The sequence below is a fragment of the Tachysurus fulvidraco genome, chromosome 3 (genome assembly GCF_022655615.1).
Source record: "Tachysurus fulvidraco isolate hzauxx_2018 chromosome 3, HZAU_PFXX_2.0, whole genome shotgun sequence".
In the NCBI taxonomy this organism is placed as follows: Eukaryota; Metazoa; Chordata; class Actinopteri; order Siluriformes; family Bagridae; genus Tachysurus; species Tachysurus fulvidraco.
In genome coordinates this window covers 12,431,808-12,455,587 of record NC_062520.1, presented here as the reverse complement: position 1 = coordinate 12,455,587, position 23,780 = coordinate 12,431,808, and the positions used below count along the sequence as shown (strand labels likewise).

Here is a 23,780-nt window from a genome sequence, read left to right as displayed (position 1 = left end):
CAAGACTGAGGGTGACAGTGGGATACAGACATTCACAAGGTTGTTCAAAAACCTAAGGAAAATCCACAGAGAGGAATGGTTTGTTAAGGTGCAGAAAACAACTGAATGTTGCTTAATTTAAAGAAAAATATGCATGAAAGGGGTCCTGAAAAGGTTACAATGGTCAGAATATTACTTTATTTTAAACAGGAAAACAACTACACAAGCTACTAAAACCCAGGAAACAATTAGAATAACCAAGATATAAAATCACAGCTTGATGACAATGTATCTACCACACACAAAGTACATAAAAAACACCAATAGTGTATTCACACACACACACACACACACACACACACACACACCTTAGTGTCTGCCCATATGCAAAAATGACAGTTTAATCGGCATTGTAAAACTAAGATATGCCTTTCAGTTCTGTTTTTATCTACAAACAATTGCTGGAACTAATACATTGCATTGTTATCTATTGCTTTTTCAGTGACAGTGGTGACAGTCCACAATTAACACAAAGACACAAATATGGCAACATGCACATTTCCGCTACAATGGCCATGCTGCTGCTGAAATGCAGACATTAAAGTGTAGATGGACAAGCAATTACAGAAGGGCTTGTGGAGAACAGCGATCCAGCATGATGGCATATGAGCCATTATTGCACTACGGAAGCAGCCAATTAAAAATCCAGTTGTATCTGGTACCGAGTGCTGTTTTTGACTGCTTCTTCTATCACTATGTTGGTGTTGTCTCTGTTGGCCTTTACTAAGTTTTTTCTCCCCTCTCAGTTTTTTAAATGAATGTGCTGTAATACATTTTTTAAAATGCACATGTTCCTATAACTCTTATTGAGACTGAATCTTGCTCAATGCTGCTATTAAGATTCAGAACATCACTGGCAAAATGAGTTGTGCTGAATCATAGGTACAGTCAAAGACAGATGAACAGCTGCCAACATGGGTGAGAGTGATGGGGTAATATAAGCTAATTCAGCCCCCATTAAGCGCTGATGTGGTAATAGTGACTCTAGGCCATACTCTGCGGTTTATGTTCTGTGGTTTTGCCGTTGTCCGTCTGCCCACGTTTCAAGGACAGGAAATGGAAGCGGTTCTTAAGGTTGCTAATGCTGCTGCTGTTATTGAAAGTGTTGTTCAACAAATCCTCAGCTCCCTCTGCTCGATCACCTGCATACACACAAAAAGGCATATGAAAACAAACAACTGTAAATTACTGAATGCCTCTGCTGATATTCAGCAAATGAAAGAAAATATCCATTCACAGCATTTGACAGACGCCCTTATCCAGAGCGACGTACATAAGTGCTTAAATCTCTATCATCGGATACATTAATTCTGGCTCACTAGGTTACATACTTAAGATACCATGAGCTTAAAACATTGTTCAAGTTTTTGAGAGACAGGAAAAGTAATGGCCCTTCTTTGTCATTTCTCATTTTTGTACCTGGCAAAGGCATGAGTGTTACTTGTCACATTGATAAAGTGAATCTCTTGAGGGACTATAGCATGTGGTATAATAAATCAAAATGAGAAAATCCATCTTCATAGAATGTGTGGGCAAAATGTCAGGAATAGCAATAACAATAATGATAAGTGTTACTGTTAAAGCCAATGAAGGTGATCGAATGTAACAGATGATCCCAAAGTGTTTTATTCCTTTTATACTGCAGCAAGTTGACACTAACAACTTTTATATATGAAAGAATAACTATATATCTTTTATCAACTTATAGATACATATAATGTTGTAGAACATGAAGGAAACAAGTTTATTGCTGTTGTAATTAAAATGATGAGAGAGAGAAACTTTTCCCTCCCCAGCCACTCTTTTTTTGGTGAAATTTAAAATGATCTTTACCTTTTACACAATGATGCTTTACGGTACCCAGTTTCTCAAATGCATTCAATGTAGAAATTCCACCATAGAATACCTTGTTTAAACTTAAAAGCATTTAAATGTCTAAAAATGAGTAATTACTGTAATCTTTTAATAATAAATACTAGATTCAGTTCAGATCACTTACAATGTACTTGTATAGCGCTTTCATTTTCCACAATAGACTGTCACAAAGCAACTTTTCCAGGATCAGTTCAGGATATAAAGGTTAAATTTATAAATTTCGTCCTGATCTAGCCAGAGGTGATGGTGACAAGGAAAAATTCCTAGGAATCATGAGAGGAACCAGACTCAAAAGTTCCCTTCTATAACTTTACTATACAATCAAAAATAATTATGTAACTAGAAAATGCATTCTAGTTACAACATGAACAGTCTAACAACTGTTCACTGGTGGATACTTAAGTGCAAAAAAAGTGTTTGTGGCAACTTCTCTACTAAAGTCTATCATGGCACTGACTTAAGTCATTGCTGCAAAATGTGGAACCATCTACAGTAATCTTGTGTTACTGTCTATGTATGGCCATAGATACCTGATTATAATCAAGACATCTTCCTTTGCCAAGACATCATATTTTTGCAGTCTAATGTAATGTTAGCACTGCAGAAGACATACCTATAGTTCTTTAAGAAAAGCATAATGACAAATGACAATAAAAAAATGAAATGGTCTAATAACTTTCCCTTGCTTTCTAGTAGAAAAAGAGTATGATGATATTAGGGACATTCCTATACAGGGAGATACTTTACTTTTAATTTGTGCTGACATTTTGAACACTGACACACCTAACTAAACAGGTTTAGCTGTGAACATCTCACCTCTCTCCATGTCACACTCGGGTGAGGAGGCGCCACTGCATTCACTTCGAGGTCCAAGGATAGGTGACATCAGGCCAAAGTCTGACAGAGAAACAGTACTGGGCAGTTCCAGGCTGCATGGGCGTGTTGAGGGAGAGGGAAAAGAGGAGGACGAAGAAGTAAATGATTGGGATGAGGAAGAGGAGAAGGTGCACAGCAGTTGCAACGGGCTGTTGCCTCCAGAGTTCATGCTACATGTGGACTGTGTTTCTGAATCCTCCTCAGACATGGCGCTGTTACTGCAGTTCTCGTCCTCAAATGTCTCTGATGTCACTGGAGTGAGACAGGACAAAGAAAAGTAAGTCTTATAGCCAGCTCTTTGTTTGGCACTAGTAGTAAATATACTCATGCGCAATATGTTTATGCCAATTAAACTAGACACAAATAAAAGCTTAACCTTGTGACTGTCATCCAACTGACACCTAAATCATAAACACTGCATGCCAGGGGCTTTTATCTTTCTTTGGCCTTCATTATGCATTTGAATAAATGTACCTCTTTGGCAAAGTCAGTTACCGAACTACAAACCATTCTGCTATTGAAGCAACAAGTCTATCTGCCACTTTCTAATATGTCGCGACACAATGCAGAAGAAGAAACAAAACATTCATGTTTTTGTTGATTAATTGTTGATTAAATGCTGTAGAGTTTAATAGACACTTCAATAAATATGCCATGCTTCCAGAGCACAGAGGGCTCAGAGTTTTGTAAAATGCTTGCTCACTAAAAATTGCAGTTCTAAATAGTCATAAAAGTGCACTGAACCCGATTTCAAAATAATAGCAAAAATAACAAAATAATAACAAAAATTAATTCATATTCAAAATAATCACTACTACTACTAATAATAAGGCAGTGAGACACTGACTTATTTTTTGTGATCCTGTCAAAATATTCAGAAATTAGTGTGTACTCACTGGATATGCCATCAGATTCCATTTTGAAGTTGGTGATATCATCTCCGGTGACCCCATCAGTCTCTGACCCCACTCCCCTCTCTCGCATTCCAATGGAGCGCCTGCGCTCATGAATCTCATCTGAGATCATCTCTAGGTTTTTTAGAGCCGTCTTATATTCTCCCTTAGAGTATGTCAACTTGGTCTGAAGGTCATCCACGTTTGTTTTCAGTTGCTATAATGAAACAGATAGCAACACGTGCACACACACAGTCACACAAGGAGCAAAAGTTACCCTCTACTGCTTTGCTTGATGTTATGGACAGCAACTTTTACAAACGGCAGGCATACAACAGTAGTACACTGTGCATATACAATGTGGAAACATATTCCTCTAAAAGCTTACCTCTAGCTGCAAGTAGTACTTTGCCTTCAGTTCAAAATAAGGCCTGAGACAGGGAGACAGAGAGAAAATACATCTATGAATAGAACTGTACTTAATGCCATAGCAACAATTTGCCCTGCCTGCCAGGTTTGCCGAGGGCTTTTGAGGAGGATTACCCGCCTGTCACTCTGCCTGCACCGTAAAGCTGTAGCTGGACTGTTATGAAACTGTATATATGCAAATTAGGAAATACAGTTTGGCAGAGGAAAAATTACACACCTGATGATATACCTGGAAAATAGACTTAGTCAGAAAATGACCTTCTAGAATCATTACTGATGCGCTGCATGCTTATTTACTCACATACTCCTATCAAATAGGTGATGAAAGCATTCAAAGATGAATAATCCTTTGTTCTATTTTGGGAAATCAATTCTGTCACATGACATGATGTCGCTATGAACCTTCGCTTCGCTGCTAAAGCACTTTGGAGACTGACATGTGGAATAGAATCCACATGTGGATTAGAATGCTCACTTGGACTTGCTGATGGTGCGTTTAAGTTTCTTCTCCAGCTGCTTCATGTGGCTCATGGCTGCACTGTATCTGGCTGCTGTCTCTTTATGTAACAGCTCACTGCGGCTCTTCGTTTGTTCGGCCTCCATCACCTATAAATGCAGCACATTTGAATCACCTTTACTGCAGTTTGCACTGCTGTGTTTAACTTGCCACTGGTTGAACTTTGAGATGTTGTGTTTAAATATATACCACAAACATAAAAACCTAAGCTTTTAAGTGACCTTCAGCATCATTAAACGTCAATTCTGCTGTACGTGAGGCATTTTACTGACTAGTGCTTGCTTTTAAACTTCGAAATAAAACCATAAAGACATACAATTCAACTTCAGAGGAAAGGCACATAAGTAGCTAGAGAAAATATATAAATACACCACAGATAGTTAGATAAGAAAAAGCAATGCTAGTGACTAGTGCTCATCTGTAATGAAGTTGCATTGAGGCACCATGTTACTCACCCTCTGAGTGGCGTGGTTCAGCATCTCCTGCCAGGCTGAGTCAAAGTGACGCTTGTCTTCCTCCAGCAATCTCTGTTCAGCCAGGGCGATGGTCTCTTTGGCAGCCCGAAGCACTTCAGTAGCTCTCTGGAAATCTTGTGTTGTCCTCTGGGCCTCAAGCTGAGCCTGGGCAAAGGGCAGTATGATCAGTCAGACACCACCAGCAGTATAATGACTCCTGCTGAGAGACTAGTCTGCCTATAGGCTTTCTATCCCATATTCCAGTCTGCTTTCATTTAACACTGGCACTACATTACTACACAACACTTCCCCTGTAATAGATGCCTTATGTTTATTGGTAAATTCAGACTCTGTTGTTAGTTGGGCTGAAACATAAACTGTTCTGGTTGCACTATGGTTCACATAGAACAAAGGTAATACCAGGAGCTTCGGAGGTGTAGACTTTGCAAATGAAAAATGCTTCCTATGAGAGAACATTTAAGCTTTACTGTCATAATCTGATGTAATTTCTAATGTGCTTGGCTCTATTCTTCCTTCACACAAGTAAATGCCTGAAGAAAATTCTTTACAGACAAAGCCTGTTTATCCTGTGGGTGCTACTCAATAAGAATAAAAGACTGTGTAATTTCTATGCTTGACTACTGCACAAAGGCATTCACTGGCAGTCATTTCACTTCGACTGTGTTTTCTATAGTCTCTATCTTCTTTGCAAAGTATATCCTGTATATGACAATAAGCACTAAAGCTTGTTCCTGTATGATTAGACCACCTTTTGAATTCAAATACAGGAGACACAGAATTTCACCTTTGGTAATTCAACATATTGAGCAGAACAGCTACATTTAATTACTTTGCCTGAACCTTAATAAAATTGAAATTAGACCTAGAATTAATACTCTGGGTCATATGCTATGCAAAATACAGATGGTACATTTTGATAAGAAGCATTGCATGTTAACATCTGATGCTAATAGGTTAGTCAGTTCTCTGAAACTGGAAGATAGTTCTCGCCGAAGTTCCTCAACACAAAACCACAACTGCTATACAACTTCCCCAAACAAATGCAAAACTAACCATCTACATGCCTTTCAAATGCTCTACTGCAGAAAAAGACTTAATACACTTAAACACCTAAATAAACAACTATGGAGATTCTGCACATTTTGCTCAAATGATAATGGATTTTATCAATGTGATAGATGATGTGATCATGTACACATAGCCAAGGGCAAACCACAAGAGATAATATTAGGAGGAGTTTCAAAACTTACCAGACTCCAATAATTTCAATCAATCAATCAAATCAATCCATCCATCCATCAATAAATATCTCTGAACCTTCAACTTGGCTGTCAAAACATTCTAAAAAGTGTTATTCTATCCATCACGGAAAGTAAAAACAACACAATCAAGGAACTATGAATGAAACAAAAATGGAAAGTTAAGGTGAGATTAAAAACCACTAAACCCTAAAGAATCCTTAAATCAATTGAAAATGAATCACTTCTTTAAGGACACATTCTACACAACATTTTGGTCTGCTATTCACACTTCAAACAGACATAATGATGGGGAGCTTCCACACTTTAAATCAAATAAGATGATGATGCATTGCTACATCAGAGATATAGAAATGTTTGCACAAATGGGGGAAATCTTAATGGTGGCAAATTTGCGAAGATTAATGCTGTACAGAATGCTCCATGTTGTTTTCTCATTACTGTAGTACCTGTTCTGACATGTAGTACATTTTGAGCTAAAGATATTGCTATGCATTGTGGTATTAAGCAAAGAAGCAGCTTGCGTAAGTAGTATGCTGTATTTACAGTGCAATATGGGGAGAATATAGTGAACTATCCAGCAAGTAGAATTCATCCAGGGAGAATTTAGACAACACAACAAAACAGATGTAAAGAACACTATGTAAATACTATATATTTTAGCTCCAGTGCATCTGGTTCAAGTTAATATGACTCAGAAACATGCAATCCTAAAATGCAATTTATTTAAACAGACCCACATTTTTGAAGGTTATTTTTCTTGTGCAAAACAACCACAAGACATTAAATTATTCATCACTATTCAGATGTGAATCACATTAAGATGTTAAGATGCATGAGGCCAAATAAAGTTAGCATCAAGTTACAAAAAAAAAAAAAAAGGAAAGAATTTTCACCAAACATAAGCTGTACAGAGACACTTTTGTGACTTGGTAAAGTGTATCATTAACTTTAATGGGACAAGAGTATCTCTGGCATTAGGGACTGAGAAACAGTGTGTTATTTATTATACAAAATGATGAGCCAGGAAATTCCTTCTTTAAAATCTCTTTTACTTATAAAGTCTGTTTATGGCTTTTGGATTTGATGAATTAACTGAACAAAACAGAGATCCGGATACATTTGGTGTAATATGTTCCCAAACACTCCTTATAATCAAACATCCTTTGGCATTCCTAGAACATGGTATGACCCAGTTGCCTTTATTTATGTTTTTTTTTTTATTGCTCTTTATTCATGCCACATGGCCCTATCCTACATGTGGTCATTTATGACATCTATCTTCTCTCAAAGTTCATTCCTCAGAAAGCTCCATACAATTCAATGCTTACATTCTACACATAGACACAACATGGCTTCACTAAAGCATAGATGCCGCAAAGAAGAAGACTGGATGAAAAGAAACAAGTATATAACAGAGTGATTTGCAATGTGCAAACCTTTCCTTGCAGCTAAGAAACAGAGCCTGACACAGAGGAGTGTGTGCAAACAATGTTTCAAGGTCAAATAAGTGCCGCAAAACATAACAATTCAACCCATTTACAGCAAAAGCAATAATATTACCAATACATAACATCCACAAATATACACTACATTCTATTTTTTTAAATTATATAGAAATTATATATAATATTTAATAATAATATTCCTGTGCATTAATATTATAGAGAATATGCTACAATTGTGAATTCCATATGACTGGACCATTGTTCAGGGTTTAATAAACGTTTTATGGCCGTTTTAGATACAACAATAGTTGTTTTTGTTGTATTATTTGAACTTGCTGTATGAACAGGGAAGTGGAGGCTCAAGTGGTTAAGGCTGGTTTTGTGATTGAAGGATCGGGGTTTAAGCCCCAGCACTGCCAAGCTGCCACTGTAGGGCCCTTGATCAAGGCCCTTAACCCTCCCTGCTCCAGGGACACTATATCATAGCTGCCCCTGTGCTCCGACCCCAACCTCCTCAGTTGGGATATGCGTAGAAAAGAATTCCTCTGTGTTGTAATGTATATGTGGCAATAATAAAGACTTCCATGCCCCCAAATCAATTCATTATGACTTTTCTGGTAGAAAATGTCAGCAGTTGAGAAGAAGGAAGAGAAAAAAAAATTTGGAGAAGTGTAAGCCAAAAGCAATGGATACAAACTAGCAAGGTTTGGTTTAATCCCTTTGAGTCAAACTGGGTTAAAGTAAAAACTTATGAGGTTGGAGCTGAAGTGTTATCACTGTTTGTAGTATGATGACATGCACAAAGTAAAACAAAAGACTTCCCCAAGAAAAAAAGGAGACAGAAACAACAACAAAAATAGCTCTTTCCCTCACATACACTTTGGAAAATTTACCCAGCAGACACATAAAAAGAGAGACTCATCGATCGCAGCAAAGAACAGAGAAGAAGTTGTGACATGATGATAAAGACTGAGACAATAAAGGAAACAAGAAAGAGCTTAATACAATCTGAGGAACCGTCGCTTCTCTATTATCATTCTAATCTTAGCCACACTGAAAACATCTGTAGGCAATGTATTGTGAAGCTGAGCTAAAGTGGTGATTAACCTTACTACTAAATGCTTTAGTCCTGTTTCTAATAGAATTTTCTAGAATATGTTTATTTTTTAACAACCAGCTACTACACTGGTTTTATTCTGGACCAATAAGAGCACTTCACTTGACTTATTCTTAAGATTTAATATTTATTCAATCTGACACTTGATTTTAAAACGTTTTCTCACCCCTATTGCTGGTGATAACATTGTATGTTTTAATCAGTACCTAGTTATGTTATGTAATGTTTACCCAGTTTCTCTTGCAATTTAGTCTCAAATCACAGGATGGGGTTCTGCTTTCCTTCAGAAAAAAAGAATCTTTTTGACCATTTTGATTACAAACACATTTGTACACTTTCAGCTATGAACCTTCACTGCAATCTGCCAACAAAACCTTGATCATTCAGATAAGTCTTAGGAATGGAGTTTATTACAAATGATAATTACTTTTTCATACCTGAGGATGGCTCTTAATAATTTAACCCACTTCATAAATGAAATCATTTCTCCCTAAAGGCTCCGTTTATGAACCAGTGAAGAGAAAGAAAAGAATGATACTGACATTTAATGCCAAGTGTTTGCATGTAGTGCAGCATGGCACACAACCTCTGAATGAATCTCGACCTGGCCAGCAAGGATTACAGAATCTTTGGCAGAGAATATCTTCTAACCTGGGACCCAGTTTATCTAAAAAATACTGTTCCAAATCCCTTCATCTGAAAATATACACCGATTAAGCTAATTCCTAAACTAGAATCATCAGTTTTGACATCTGAAGGCTCAAAAACAAAAGTATTCACTTAAGAACCTCGAGTGCCCAATTGTCACACTTTTATAGTAAATAATCTGAGGAGAATGCCATATTATGATGAATCATCACAGGTTTCCTAGTGTGTCACTCTAAAAACATCCTACTGTGAACATTATGGAAGGATGACATGCAAAGAAGTGAACACGTAGCACTATAACCTTATCTAACTGAACAGTTAGTAACCAGTGTTCAACAAAACAGACAGAGCAAAAATAATGTGGATGTGGGTGAGGACATTGTGTGTCCATAAAATGAGGGGGTGGGTGGGTGGGTGGGCGGTGGTGGTCTGAGACTGAAGAGTACCTTGAAGAATTATGTTTATAGACACCTTTTCTACATTGCAATAGGTCTCTATAATTTACAGTATTATATCGGTATTAGATTGGTCAGAAAGTGGAATAGTTCAGGCTACGAGCGAGGCAGATCGCAAGTTTATATTAAATGCCCATTTATACACATTATTATTTCTAATGAAAGAACTTGTACAGGTTATGTGTGAGGAGAATTTTTGGGGTTTGTCAGTAACTTGACAACTGAGAAACAAAAACTAGCTGTTTAATCAATGGTCAACAAGATTAAATGTAATAAGCTTGTCACTCTTACTGCAGTAGTATAAGATGAATAAATCAACAAAAATAATCAAATATTATGAAACATCATATCAGGCCACATCACCCCAAACAGTGTTGATTATATTCCAACAGCAGCATGGTTTACCATGGTTTATTTCTTACACAGCAACATCAAATAAGGTAATTGCAGTAATTATTTTTATTTGCTCAGCCTTATGATGAAAACATTGATTAAAATCATGGTCATGACTATCACGTGTGCCTTGGTGTGTCATGCTGGTTAAAACCTTAATGCTGATGAAGACAGCACTATGTTTCCTTTTGACCACAAACAAGAACGCAAAGCATTCAGTGCAGAAAATTATACCACAATCTATGATCAGTTCAGTTATACTCAAAGGCTTGTCTGAAGAAGTGTGTGACACAGACAGCGTGGAAAACAATTTGTGCGAGGCTGGGAAGCAGGGTACAGCTCAGCCTGATGATGTTAACAACCTGACAAAAACAAGTCTGTGTGGGAGAAAAACAGAAACGGCAAGCAAAAAAAGAGGGGGAAGACAGCAAGGAGAGTAGAGAAGTCAGCTGGCAGGGTTTCCATTTAATGTCTTGGTGTTTTCCACCAAATATATAATCGGGTCTAGCACATAACAGACCAGTAAGAGTTATGACTGTCTGGGATTTTTGGAGCATTAAGGGGATCGGTTTCTGTCATACTGGCTTCAGGCAAAGATATAATGGCCAATTGGATGCAATCAGCTCTTCAAACAAATCCCGTCATTATTAGTGAATATGTCTAATCTGTGAACACTCAGTCTGTCAGTGCTGCTGGTTTTTATTACCATAAAATAGTCCAGCTGCATAGCTTTGTCCTATCTTCATGACATCCTGTCTATTCCAAACACCAATAAAACCAGTCTGAATACGATCATTAATATTTATTCTGAATAAAGGCTTGTGATTTCAAGCACTATTTCTACTCTAATGTAGACATATTTCTTAACCTAACTTTACTACATACCCGGGCCAAGACCGTGACCCAACACTAAAAGACAAAGAGCACATTGATAATGGTTTTCTATATTTGAGTAACATAATTTCAGGAATAAAGCTCCCTCAAATGGTAACACTTGTCCCTGTGGGTTATTATTAAACCCTTTGTGTACTCTGCTCTAAATAAATGGCCCAAAATGTCAATACTCTGTTTTTGACATAATTGGAAGAGCAAACCAAAGTCCAAATCACACTCAGAATTAATGATCACTTGAAGGAAAATACATGTCATTTAATTACGTGAACAATACACTGTAAGTGTACGCTTCAAGTATATTTTGCAATATTTTATAGATTATTAGCATTTTTCATGCTATATGAGATAATGTATGAATTATATTGTTGCATTGAAAGTATGTTTCTCTGAGTAAACACTAAGGAAACGTGTATAATATGGAGCCTGTATACTGTAATGAATGAGATTTTTCTTTAAATCAGATGAATATGCCAACCTATTTTACAAACAATATGAAGAATACATAATACGCAAAATAATACACAAATGGGGAAAAGTATAAAAAACAGAGCTGTTGAGCAAGAGCTTTGTGTGTGTGCCTTTCTTCAATTCCTGCCAGGATATCAGCTTTGTGTTGATCTAAGTAGGCCCAGGTTTCACACTGAGTATAAACAAATTAAAAGATTAAATTGTCATTATATATACATTGTGTGTCATTTTGTAAAATATTTGGTGTGTCGTGGGATTTTTTTGAATGTAAAAAATGCGCCTAACTCAAAAAAGGTTAAAAATACTGCCTTACATAGCAACATCAACTCACTTTAAGTATGTGAATAACAAGTTGTTTTTTGTTCAGCCTCACTGTTTAGCAACATTCAGCAAAATTGTGTTCATGACAAACATTTGTGTTTTGGTGCGTCATGCTGGTTAAAATCCTAATACTGATGAAGATCATTTATATCCCATTTAGATATAAACAAGAACACAAAGCATTTGCTGCAGAAACTTATTCCACAATGGATGTATTGGCCTAAACTAAGTAAACAGCATCTACTAAATAAAGAAAGGTCTTTGCTACACAACAGAAAACACAAGAGGAAATCAATGATTAAAATATATGTGAGAGAGAGGAATAGACGCTATAAAGCAAATAAGTGCTCCTCAGAGAGTCATAACACTAACCACACTATATAGGAGAAGCAGGTGGAGAGTTCAGCATTGATGAGCTTTAAGCTCGGCCAATTGTGAGAGTCACTCACCTGCCTGGCCACACGCCGTGCCTCCCAATATGGTTTTGAGTCCTCTACAGCCTTGCCGATCTTCTTCAGCAGCTCATCCAACTTGACTGTGGCCTCCACCAGCACCAAGCGAAACCTCTGCCTTGCATCCTTGGAACCACAGCACAAAATGTCATACATGAACATAAAACAGAACCAAGACTACAGGAATGGTGGAATATTTAATATTCCACTTGTACAGGCATTCACATTTCTAGTTTCAATTAATAAACTGCCCTGAATGTGGTAAAAAGTGATATGAGATAAAATAAGTCAATGAATAAGTGAAGGAAAAGACTGCTTGCTGGCACTAAATACAAAGATACACAAGAAATAAACATTTGTTTTGACCATGTTAGTAAATTCAAACAGATTACGTGGAATTGTACCTATTTTAACAACAGATCTGAGAACTGATTTTGTGGTGAGGGCTTGCGTGTCAAGATTTTTGGAAGACCCAAACAGCAGGGATATCAAAGTAACCTAAACCTCCGATGGGCAAAATATCTATTAAAATTTCCAGGAGATCGGCAGTATCTGAAATAAACAAACCAGCCCATCAGGTACCAATAACCATGTCATGATGCAAGTGACGGATGTTTTTCATTCTGATGGGTGATGTGAACATTAACTGAAACTCTTGACATGTATCTGCATGACTTTTTTTGCATTGTGCTGCTGCCACGTGATTGGCTGATTAGATAAGAGCATGAATGTACAGTACAGGTGTTCCTAATAAAGTGATTAACATATAATTTTGGTTCAATTATAGAAACCCAAACATGCTGAAAAAAATCTGGTTGTGACTCAAGTCTGTGTTTGACCAAAACAATATGTATTCGTTTAGGCTGCTTTCTAACCTGGCTTTCTACCTCCAAACATCATGTTAGGTTTGGGGCCAGTTTAATAAAGTTTTTAGATAACTACATGCTGCATCAATATAAGATATAAGCCACATGAATGTTGTTTGTAATCAGATACCAGCTCCTAAATAAGCTGTGATGTGCCTTTTTTATGGTTATGGTTAAGGTTTATTTCCCAAGCGATGTTAGAGTAAACAGAGATCAGTCGAGTGAAGAGATGCTGATGAGTTTCACATTTAAAATGCCCCATGTGACTTCTACCTCAGATAATGAGATAAAGTCTGAAGTGGATGAAAATCAAAATCAAAGTGTGAACTCGTTTACCATAAATTTATTGTTCTCTAAAGTTCAGCACTAATAATGCTTATCCATAAGGAGATTAGGTTATAAAGGTAGACAAGACAGCTTTCAGTGAAAGTGAAATAAAATGTTTAAAAGCAGCTTTCTCCCTTTCCACTTCATAATACTGGAGAATTACAAATAATTAAAAAAATGTCAGTATTTGACTATGTTTCGACTGCTATAGGTAGGACTGTTTAACAAAATAATCTGCATGGCTTGCAATAATTGGTTGTTTACTTTTCTAAATAAAAAAATAACTACATCAGGTTTGGTTCATTATATCTACCACTTAAGAAGATCCACAGCCAGATGCAAGGGAAGAAATACAATACAAGTTTTACGTTTAGATTTATGGCATTTGGCAGACACCGTTATCAAGAGTGACTTTTTATCTCCATTCATACAACTGAGAAATCGATGATTAAGGGACTTGCTCAAGGGCCCAGCAGTGTCAGCTTAGTGGACCTGAGATCACAACCTTCCAATCAATAATCCAACACCTTGACCACTAAGCTATGCACATCCCTGAGATTAAAAACATTTAGCTTGATATTAAAACCTAAACATTATTACAGATTGACGGGTTACAACTGCTAACCATTACAGATGCAGACAAAGAATTACCAGCTCATTAAATGTTTGCAGCCGGGCAGCTGGCTTTGTTTTGAGCAGGTCCAAGTGCATTTAAATTGAAGTATTCCTTTTACCAGCTCCGATTAACCTGCACAACCAATCGAAATAGTGATTTTTTTTTTTTTTTGGATTTGAAGTCAATCATCATAGTAACCTAGTACATGAACACTGCTCTATTGAGAAAATTCATTTCGAAACAATTTTATACCATTATGTGTAACAGTAAACATTAAAATGAACATCAAGCATTTTTAGATCCCTTAAATGAAAGCCACACTGTCGATTCCACAATCACACGAGCACAACAGTGTCACCAGACAGGATTTATAACTTTCCTTAACATTATGGTCTTTAGCCATGTTACTACCTGAGCTTTTCATGAAGCTTCAATATTCAGACTCACAACTAAACTGAACAATTTGATTTAGGAAAATATATTTCAGATATTTCAATACATATTTCAGTACTTTTGTACCTCCAGTTCAGTCTCACATCGGTTGATGTCATCTGTGGACTGGTTCAGCTTCTCAAGTTCCCCCTGGTATAAAAAAAAATGGCCAATTTGGAGAAGTCAAATTAAAACGAAACAGACAAGCAGAAAATAAAACATCTGATTAAAAATTCAGACTAATTCACAGCATATAAAATGATTAGTATTTGAAAGCATTGCCCTTTTTTATTGCTTCACTCCAGATGCTGTGTGCTGTCACTAATGGAAGGTACAAATGCACTGGATACACATGTCAAGCAGCAGACAGATCTCTAGCTACAGGTTTTGTAGACTTGGTTGTAACCTAAAATGAAATCCTGAATATTTTGGTCTAAAGCACTGACGCCATGCAGGATGCTGAACAAAACCAAACACAATTCATTTGGTACTGGAGCAGCCACGACATTGTGTGCACAAAGAACTCAAGTATTTGTTTACCTTCATAAAACTGGATACTAAAGTATCTCAGTTAATAATAAAATATCCAAACAAACACACTGCGACAAAACAGGGTTTATTACCTGGACCCGAGGATCCACTTCTTCCTCTTCAGCTGACTCACATTCTCCATCAGACCTGCTGTGGTTCTCTCTGTGATCCATGATCTGGAGCGATGATGTTTCTGGTCTTAATGTTCAAACAATGGTCAAAAAACAATGGTCTCTGCTTTCCTAGTAAATGTAAAAAAAAAAAAACCCTAAAAACCCGGCACTATCTAGCCAAAGCTTACAGTCTGTTCATTTCCACTGGACCAGTGACGAACACTAAACGTTAAACAGACCGTCCTGTTTATAAGAGGCGGTGAATATTGAGCACAACACACGGTGCGCCTGCGACGCGGAGCCGTGGGCGAAAAGCAAGGCTACAAACGCGCACTATTATACTACACAGTATGATAGTATGCTGCTTGTACAATAAGCGCACTATTGTGACATACTCTATAGTGCGGTAGTATGCGGTCCTGAGAGCGCATTGTAGAGCGCCACTGACCCGCCCCTTTCCATAGTGGCACCGTGTGGAAGGCCATCATTGTCAAAACGTCCTGTAGCTTTGGCCTGGTTCATGTCTGGTGTTAATATCCGAACAATAGACAAAACCGGATGCTTAGAGACTCGTAAATTTAAACCAGAATCAGATTAATGTGAGTGTGTGTGTGTGTGTGCGCCAGCTAATTAATATATAGTACACAACACTACACACACACCAGAACACAAACACACCACAGCACACACAATTAAAAATACAAATATTTTAGGAAAATGTGAGATGAAAAAACCCCAATCACTTAAGATCATCATTTTAAATGATTGTATGCTGTGTAGACCATCTGTCTGTCTGTCTATCTTACTCTCTCTAAAGAAAAAATAACAACAAAAGAACAGTGAAAAGGTTTCGTTACCAGAATCCAGTAATCACTTATTGTTTCTGGACAGACGATTTTTTTCATTCTTGTTGTATATGACAGGTCAAAACTGTGGCCATAAGTGACCGTTTCCAAAGTGGACAACATTAGACAAGTGTTGGACTTTAAAGGACTTAATTTTTGTATTATTTCAGTCACATTGTTTTAGACATTTTAATTCATGGAAAATAGAATTACTTTAAAATAAATACTACCTAGGCAGAATATCTTATGCATGAAAGGGTAAAGCTTACAGTTTAATATTTGTTTATAAATTACTGATTAATTAATTGATTTATTCATTTATGCCGTCGTGCTGCCCTCTTGTGTTAAAAGATAGTATTGACAGGGTTATGGGTAACTGAGACAAAAAAGAAACACACACAGTTTATATAATCTAAGTACAGATCATATATACATTTAATTTATTTGACACTTTATGAACATTGTGAACCAATTCAATTACTATAACTGACTGACTCATACACTGCATAAAAATATGGCTAATATTCACTGAATTAAATGGATTTATGTACAAAGCACCAATGAAAACCACAGTCATTCGGGCTTGCGGAATTTACTCTGGAGAAATACTCGTGGAACACACAGTCCTTCCTTTTTGTTCACAGTTTCTCTCAGAACGTATTCGTTTACAAGAGCGTGAAATCCTGCCTGCTGAAACAGATTGGCCAAATATTCTGCAAGAGATACAAAGAGTTCATTAGTTCATACTCACTTACAGAAAAAATAAACTTACATAAAAAAATACTGACAGTGACTAACCTCTGGAGAAGAAAAAGGAACGAGTGCCATCCTGTCTCACGTAGAAATTCTCCCCGAGCTTGCTCCCTGATTTAAACCTCAGCATGGCATGATCATAGAGGCCGTAGTCCCTGAACAAGACGATTCCTCCGGGTTTTAATACCTGCCAAACCAACAGAAATGACAGCATGTTTTTGTTTTGCCTTTCACAGTGCTATATTTCTATTCGGCCTAAAAATGCACGATTAATAAAAATAACACTTTCATACATACTCAAGTACACTTTAAAATATTTTAGTAATAATTAATAAAGTAAGCATTAATATCTACTGTTTACACTGCAACGCATAATGTCATTATATTAGGTCAAAGTTCACAGTAATTTTACCTCTGCTAATCACATGGTTAAAAACTAATCACACCCTGATTTTTAATCATCCTTAAAATAATCAATGAATTTTAGGTTTGGTGGGAAAATAGCTCTAAACATCACACACCATCTACTTCTTCAGGTTACTTTACCCGATAAATGTTTTCCACAGCTAGCTGCATTCTGTCAGGGTGAATAGCTGACAGGACAAATATCAGAGTGGCAACATCCAGACTGTTTTCTGAAATGGTGGCACGGAGGTCGTCTTTAGTCAGATCGCACTGAAATGCCAGACATCGCTCTGGACAGTACAGAGAGTTTTCCTGGAAAGCAAATACAAGATTTCATATGAGCATGAACAGTGTTAACCTAAACTCACTAAAGATTTGTTAACATGCAGGAGGACACACAGATACTATTTTCTTATTAAATTTCCTATCACTTTTTTTAGTGTTATATCAGGATTTATATGAAGGATTAAACAATAACCAATGGAAATGTTACTGAGATAATTATATGAAGTATATACAGTGTTTAGAGAGGTTGTGTTATCAAAAGTCGCCGTGAATGACATCAACTTGTTAAATCCTTTTAAAAGTCTATACTGTGGACACCCTGGGCTACTTATAATGTGTGGTGCATTTCTTATGAACTTATTGCTGCATATTACAAATACATTTCTCTCTCTCACACAAACACACACGTTTCCTGTGTTAAGTCAATTACGGTCAAATTCTAAGCTTAGAGACAGATTTATTTGATCTTTTACTACAATATCAGATTTGTGGTTGGTCAAACATTCACATATAGTTTGTTAGTATTTCAAAACATCGTTTAACTGTTTAGAACATTGTTAGTGATTGTTTAACTTGAGTCAAACTCTTTGGGTCTTCCACAAGCGTCTCACTACTGTGTTTACTCTTTTCTGGTGTCACGGTTTATATGAAGCAAAACAGCCATTTATTTTTAGTACTTTTTGTAAGAAACTGCAAGAAAGAGATCCATAACTAACTCTTAGTCTCAGTCACCTTCACAAACCGTACGGCTCGAGGAGAAAAGTCACAAGCGTAGATAAAGATGTTGAGATCCTCTTCCATCAAAGGGAAAAGACAATTACCGACTCCACATCCAGCCTCCAGCATCAGCAGCTTCTGGGCCTCGAACTGAAAAGCCAAAACAAAGCAGTGAAGCAGTTTCTCACTGATTATTGCACATATAAACACTTGGGCATCAGTAACTCACCTGTCTGTGAGCTTGAAGCTCCTCAAACTCCCTCGTTGTCCAGTGTCTGTCTTTATAAAAGTGTGTGCTGTTCCTTTTGTAAAATAAATCCCAGTTTTTTTGAGCATCAACCTCCAACTTCTGCTGCTTAAATTCTGACACCAAAACGCGGTCATTCTTCAGTTTTTCCTGCTCTTCTTTTGTCAAAATGTTTGTACACGAATCTGTAGCCTGGAGAGGAAGCTCAGTGACCTTTGACCCCAGACATCCATCTGTTTCTTGGGCCATTATTTAAATTCCTTTGGTTTTACTTCATTACATTACAGGATGTAGAACTGTTGTACCTTCAGAACAGGAGCTGGGTCATTGTTTGTTTAAATAGGCCTTTAGATCACTTAGTAAACAGATATGTACTTTATTTAAGAATAAAAAAGGTTCCGAAATAAGAACACACAAAATTATGCTCAGCTCCGGAGGTCGTCGCTTCCGGTTTACTTTTCTTCGTGTATAGACAAATTGTCGGGACTAGAATAATAGAGTATGGCGACATCTAGTGGGCATTAAAAAGACTCGCTCACACACACACACACACACACACACACACACACACACACACACACACACACACACACACACACACACACACACACACACACACACACACACACACACACACACACACACACACACACACACACACACACACACACACACACACACACACACACACACACACACACACACACACACACACACACACACACACACTGCTCAAAAAAAATAAAGGGAACACTTAAGCAACACATCCTAGATCTGAATGAATGAAATAGTCTTAATAAATACTTTGTTCTTTACATAGGTGAATGTGCTGACAACAAAATCACACATAAGTTATCAATGAAAATCAAATTTATTAAGCCATGGAGGTCTGGATTTGGAGTCACACTCAAAATTGAAGTAGAAAAACACACTACAGGCTGATCCAACTTTGATGTAATGTCCAGTGGCGAATTTGCCAATCTTGGTGTTCTCTGGCAAATGCCCGGTGTATATAAGGCCCTCATACCACCCTCATGGAGTCTGTTTCTGACCGTTTAAGCAGACACATGCACATTTGTGGCCTGCTGGAATCAGGGCTCTGGCAGTGCTCCTCCTGTTCCTCCTTGCAGCGGTCCTGCTGCTGGGTTGTTGCCCTCCTACGGCCTCCTCCACGTCTCCTGATGTACTGGCCTGTCTCCTGGTAGCGCCTCCATGCTCTGGACACTACGCTGACAGACACAGCAAACCTTCTTGCCACAGCTCGCATTGATGTGCCATCCTGGATGAGCTGCACTACCTGAGCCACTTGTGTGGGTTGTAGACTCCGTCTCATGCTACCACTAGTGTGAAAGCACCGCCAGTATTCAAAAGTGACCAAAACGTCAGCCAGAAAGCATAGGAACTGAAAAGTGGTCTGTGGTCACCACCTGCAGAACCACTCCTTTATTGTGGGTGTCTTGCTAATTGCCTATACTGTAATTTCCACTTGTTCTCTATTCCATTTGCACAACAGAATGTGGAATTGATTGTCAATCAGTGTTGCTTCCTAAGTGGTCAGTTTGATTTCAGTGGGAAGTGTGATTGACTTGGAGTAACATTGTGTTGTTTAAGTGTTCTCTTTATTTTTTTGAGCAGTGTATATATCAGAATCAGAATCAGAATCACGTTTATTGGCCAAGTGTGTTGACACACACAAGGAATTTGGTTCCAGCTGTTTGTGAATCTCAAAAGTACAGACATAAATAACACTATACTATACAAGATAATACAGACTATAGAATCCAGATGTGATACAATAGACATTATGAGTATTAAATATGAGTACAGAATATATGACTGATCAGTTATGTCCATAAAGTGTGGGAAGTGCAAATAACAATATTGTGCGATATGCTTTTTTGTAGTAGTGTGTGTAACATACACGGATATATATATCCCCATCTGTGTATTATATATAATATTATATAATTATTCATTTATAATATTATATAATTATTCATTTTCTACCACTACCACTATTATCTGAACTACCTCTGGTCACGGGGAGCCTGTGCCTATCTCAGGCGTCATCGGGCATCAAGGCAGGATACACCCTGGATGGAGTGCCAACCCATAGCAGGACACACACACATTCACACACTCATTCACTCATGCAATCACTCACTCAAGCAGTGTGTTTATCAACCTACCATGCATGTCTTTGGACCGGGGGAGGAAACTGGAGTACCTGGAGGAAATAACATCTTACATGTACATCTGTATGTACATCTTTTTCCATCACTAGTCATTACTCTGAATTCTCTCTAAGATGCCTAAGGGTGGAAAATATGGACTGCAGCTCTCCATTCTTATCTGCTATAATCTGTAACAACAGTGTGATATGAGTTTTCACCGCTTTATATTGATTTGATGCAATCTTTGATATACTGGGACACCAAATAAAGGGGGAATTTCATGCTCCATCAAGTCAGTTCATACAATATCCAGCAAACACAAAAGACATCTCTGAACATTTTCTTCTGTTCCACAGACAACTACAGAAAAAAAAATCTATTCACTTCTTTAATTAGGTTCTGGTTGCAGGAGATATTTTCTCTTTAACATGAGGAAATTTAAATCAACAAACTACACAACACTCCAACGCTTCATGACAGGCGTTGAACCCATCTGTGTTCAATATCTATGGAAATCTAAACCACATTCATTATCTGGAAACATGAAAACAATTTCCAACCCATTTTACAAACATTTTGATGAAAAATCTGATAAAGAAATATATTATTATTTTTTTTTTTAAATATTTTGACCATTCTGTATTCTGTTCAAACCTTATCACCACATACTTAATTTTATGCATGTCTGGATTTAAAGCATTCAATAACAGACTGCCTTATATTTGGCAGCTTTCTGTACAGACACCAAAGAGTGCACTTATTTTAAAGATGTGACTCTACATCTCTTAGCTTCTTAATCTATCAAACAACTTATTTCACTCCTAATATAAATCAACACTAATTACCAATCCTGATCATTTTCCACTCCCTGGTTAGTTCCTGTGTATTAGTTTCCTAATAAAGCATGCTCACTGCTCCATTTAGCACCAGAGAGTGGTCTCTCTCTATAAACATCCAGTGGCAGAAGAGCAGCAGACGGAACAGATAATCTACCTCAACCCTGCTTTATAGCAAATAAGCCAAATTAAATCTCTACAAACAAAGGTTACATATAATAAATAGTGTATCTACAATGTATAGCATAGATTGGAAGAAGGAACCACAGTGGATAATATTATATTTTTGAAATGTGTGTGCACCGTTATGGCATTGTTACTGTACCTATGGAAAGGCTGAGGGAAAAACAAAACCCAAAATGAAACATGTTCATTTATTAAAGAAGTCAGAAGTTAAATTCTGTTCTGGAAATTGTAATGAAACCTGGCAACCCTGGTTAATGATTAATGATTAATTCTGTTGTGTGTGCACCTCGCTGGAACAGGGACACAAACATGCTCTATGACAGTTTTATTTCAGTGTTCATTAATGTTTCATTACATCACTTTTATTAATTTAGCATAAGCCATGTTTCACAGACTCTTGACTTAAGTTATGACATTTTAATGTTGTCCTCCCTCACCAAAATCTATAATAAGCCGCTGCTAACAGTATGGTTAAATAAATGCAGCAACCAATCGCACTCATCACCCACTGGACTGGAGGAGCTATAAACTAAAGCTATGATACCTCTTTTTGGTGTTTGAATTTCCTCCACTGCTCCCTTAGATTCCATACTGTCATGAACCAGTGATGTTTTTCTGTTCAGAGAGTGGAGACCATTGGAGTCAATCAGTCCTGCAGAAAATTTTGAGTAGCCAGTCCATTTAGCTGTGTGTTTTTGGGAGTTGGGATGAAACTGGGGAACATGGAGAACGCTTACACAAATACAAGGACATATAAAACTCATTTATTTCTGTTTCTTTCTACAATGTTTACTTTGTTTGAAGACAGTCAGTGACTTGTTTTGATAGCCCGAAGAACTTCATTCTAGCATGGTGTCAGTAAAGAGAAGAGTGTTGGGTGTGTGATTGATTTCTTTGTGTCCTGAGGGATCTAACCCTGGTCCAACAATGGCTTCATAAGCAGGTAGCAGTGTCCTAAATTTGAGATCACAAAGCCAGTGGCAAGAACACATGAATGTAGTGATGTAGGAGAACCCTGCAAGTTCAAAAACAAGTTTTCAAACTTTGTTCTGGATTGACTTTACTGTGCTCAGGAAAGACCTGCCAGCTGTTAGCTGCAGTAATCCAATCATGGGGTGACAAGAGAATGAACAAGCAGCTGAGTTCCAAACACCAGGCACAAAAATGTATAATTAAGAAAAGTCTAGCAGCATGAACAGAGAATTACCAATGTTTCTTCTGCTGTCAGGTGATGTTATCAGAGCATTCTCCAGGGACATGACGAGAACATGAAAATGGACATATCATCAAAAATATCTAGCAGATCACTCTTGCAGTTAGACCAACTTAGCAAGACTCTTATGCTGATGCTTAACGGGTGCCAATTTCCCAGCCAACATATGCTGCTATATCCAGCATTAATCTCAAACTTAGTTAAAGTCAAATTTTGTAATCTGGTGATGTGTGCGCAAATTCCCACTCTCATCTGTCAAACAGCTCTTGTGGGAAATGGCCAATTTGTGACAATGTCACCACTGATTACTTGCTTCTGGTCTGTAGAAAAGAGGCGTGTGTGATAACTCGACTCTCAGGATGATAAGGTATGACACCTGGTGCTTAACCTCTAGTAGAGTGTCTCTGGAGAATAAAATAACAACCATTGTTATTCTTAATTATCATATCTGCTGAATCATTCCTAATTCTATTAAATTGTATAGGTCTGTGGTAAAGTGCCATGAAAACTATTTTCTTTTTTTTTTTGTTATTTTAATTACATGTTATCTGCAGTATAAACTTTTTTTTTCTTTAATCTGATATAATGACATAATGAGATTTTAAAATCTCACTGATGATGCTGTTATATATTTATCTTGCATTTATTCTTTACTGGTAAGATAGGATTTTTGT

The 23,780-nt window shown here is 37.3% G+C and overlaps 2 protein-coding genes across 2 annotated transcripts; both read right to left on the bottom strand.

The window, feature by feature from the left end:
* Positions 1-157: 157 nt before the first annotated feature.
* Positions 158-15,888, bottom strand: sh3bp5b (SH3-domain binding protein 5b (BTK-associated)). Its single transcript, XM_027149155.2, has 9 exons — positions 15,425-15,888; positions 14,889-14,951; positions 12,558-12,686; positions 5,085-5,249; positions 4,588-4,718; positions 4,072-4,114; positions 3,687-3,900; positions 2,731-3,042; positions 158-1,181 (listed from the first exon to the last, which is right to left on the bottom strand). Exons 1-9 carry the CDS (start codon positions 15,503-15,505, stop codon positions 1,024-1,026), a joined length of 1,296 nt encoding a protein of 431 aa, XP_027004956.1. The 5' UTR covers positions 15,506-15,888; the 3' UTR covers positions 158-1,023.
* Positions 15,889-16,696: 808 nt separating this feature from the next.
* Positions 16,697-19,191, bottom strand: mettl6 (methyltransferase 6, methylcytidine). Its single transcript, XM_027148883.2, has 5 exons — positions 18,680-19,191; positions 18,466-18,600; positions 17,590-17,760; positions 17,089-17,230; positions 16,697-17,003 (listed from the first exon to the last, which is right to left on the bottom strand). The coding sequence occupies exons 1-5, from the start codon at positions 18,944-18,946 to the stop codon at positions 16,864-16,866; spliced, it is 855 nt and encodes a 284-aa protein (XP_027004684.1). The 5' UTR covers positions 18,947-19,191; the 3' UTR covers positions 16,697-16,863.
* Between the last annotated feature and the right edge of the window lie 4,589 nt (positions 19,192-23,780).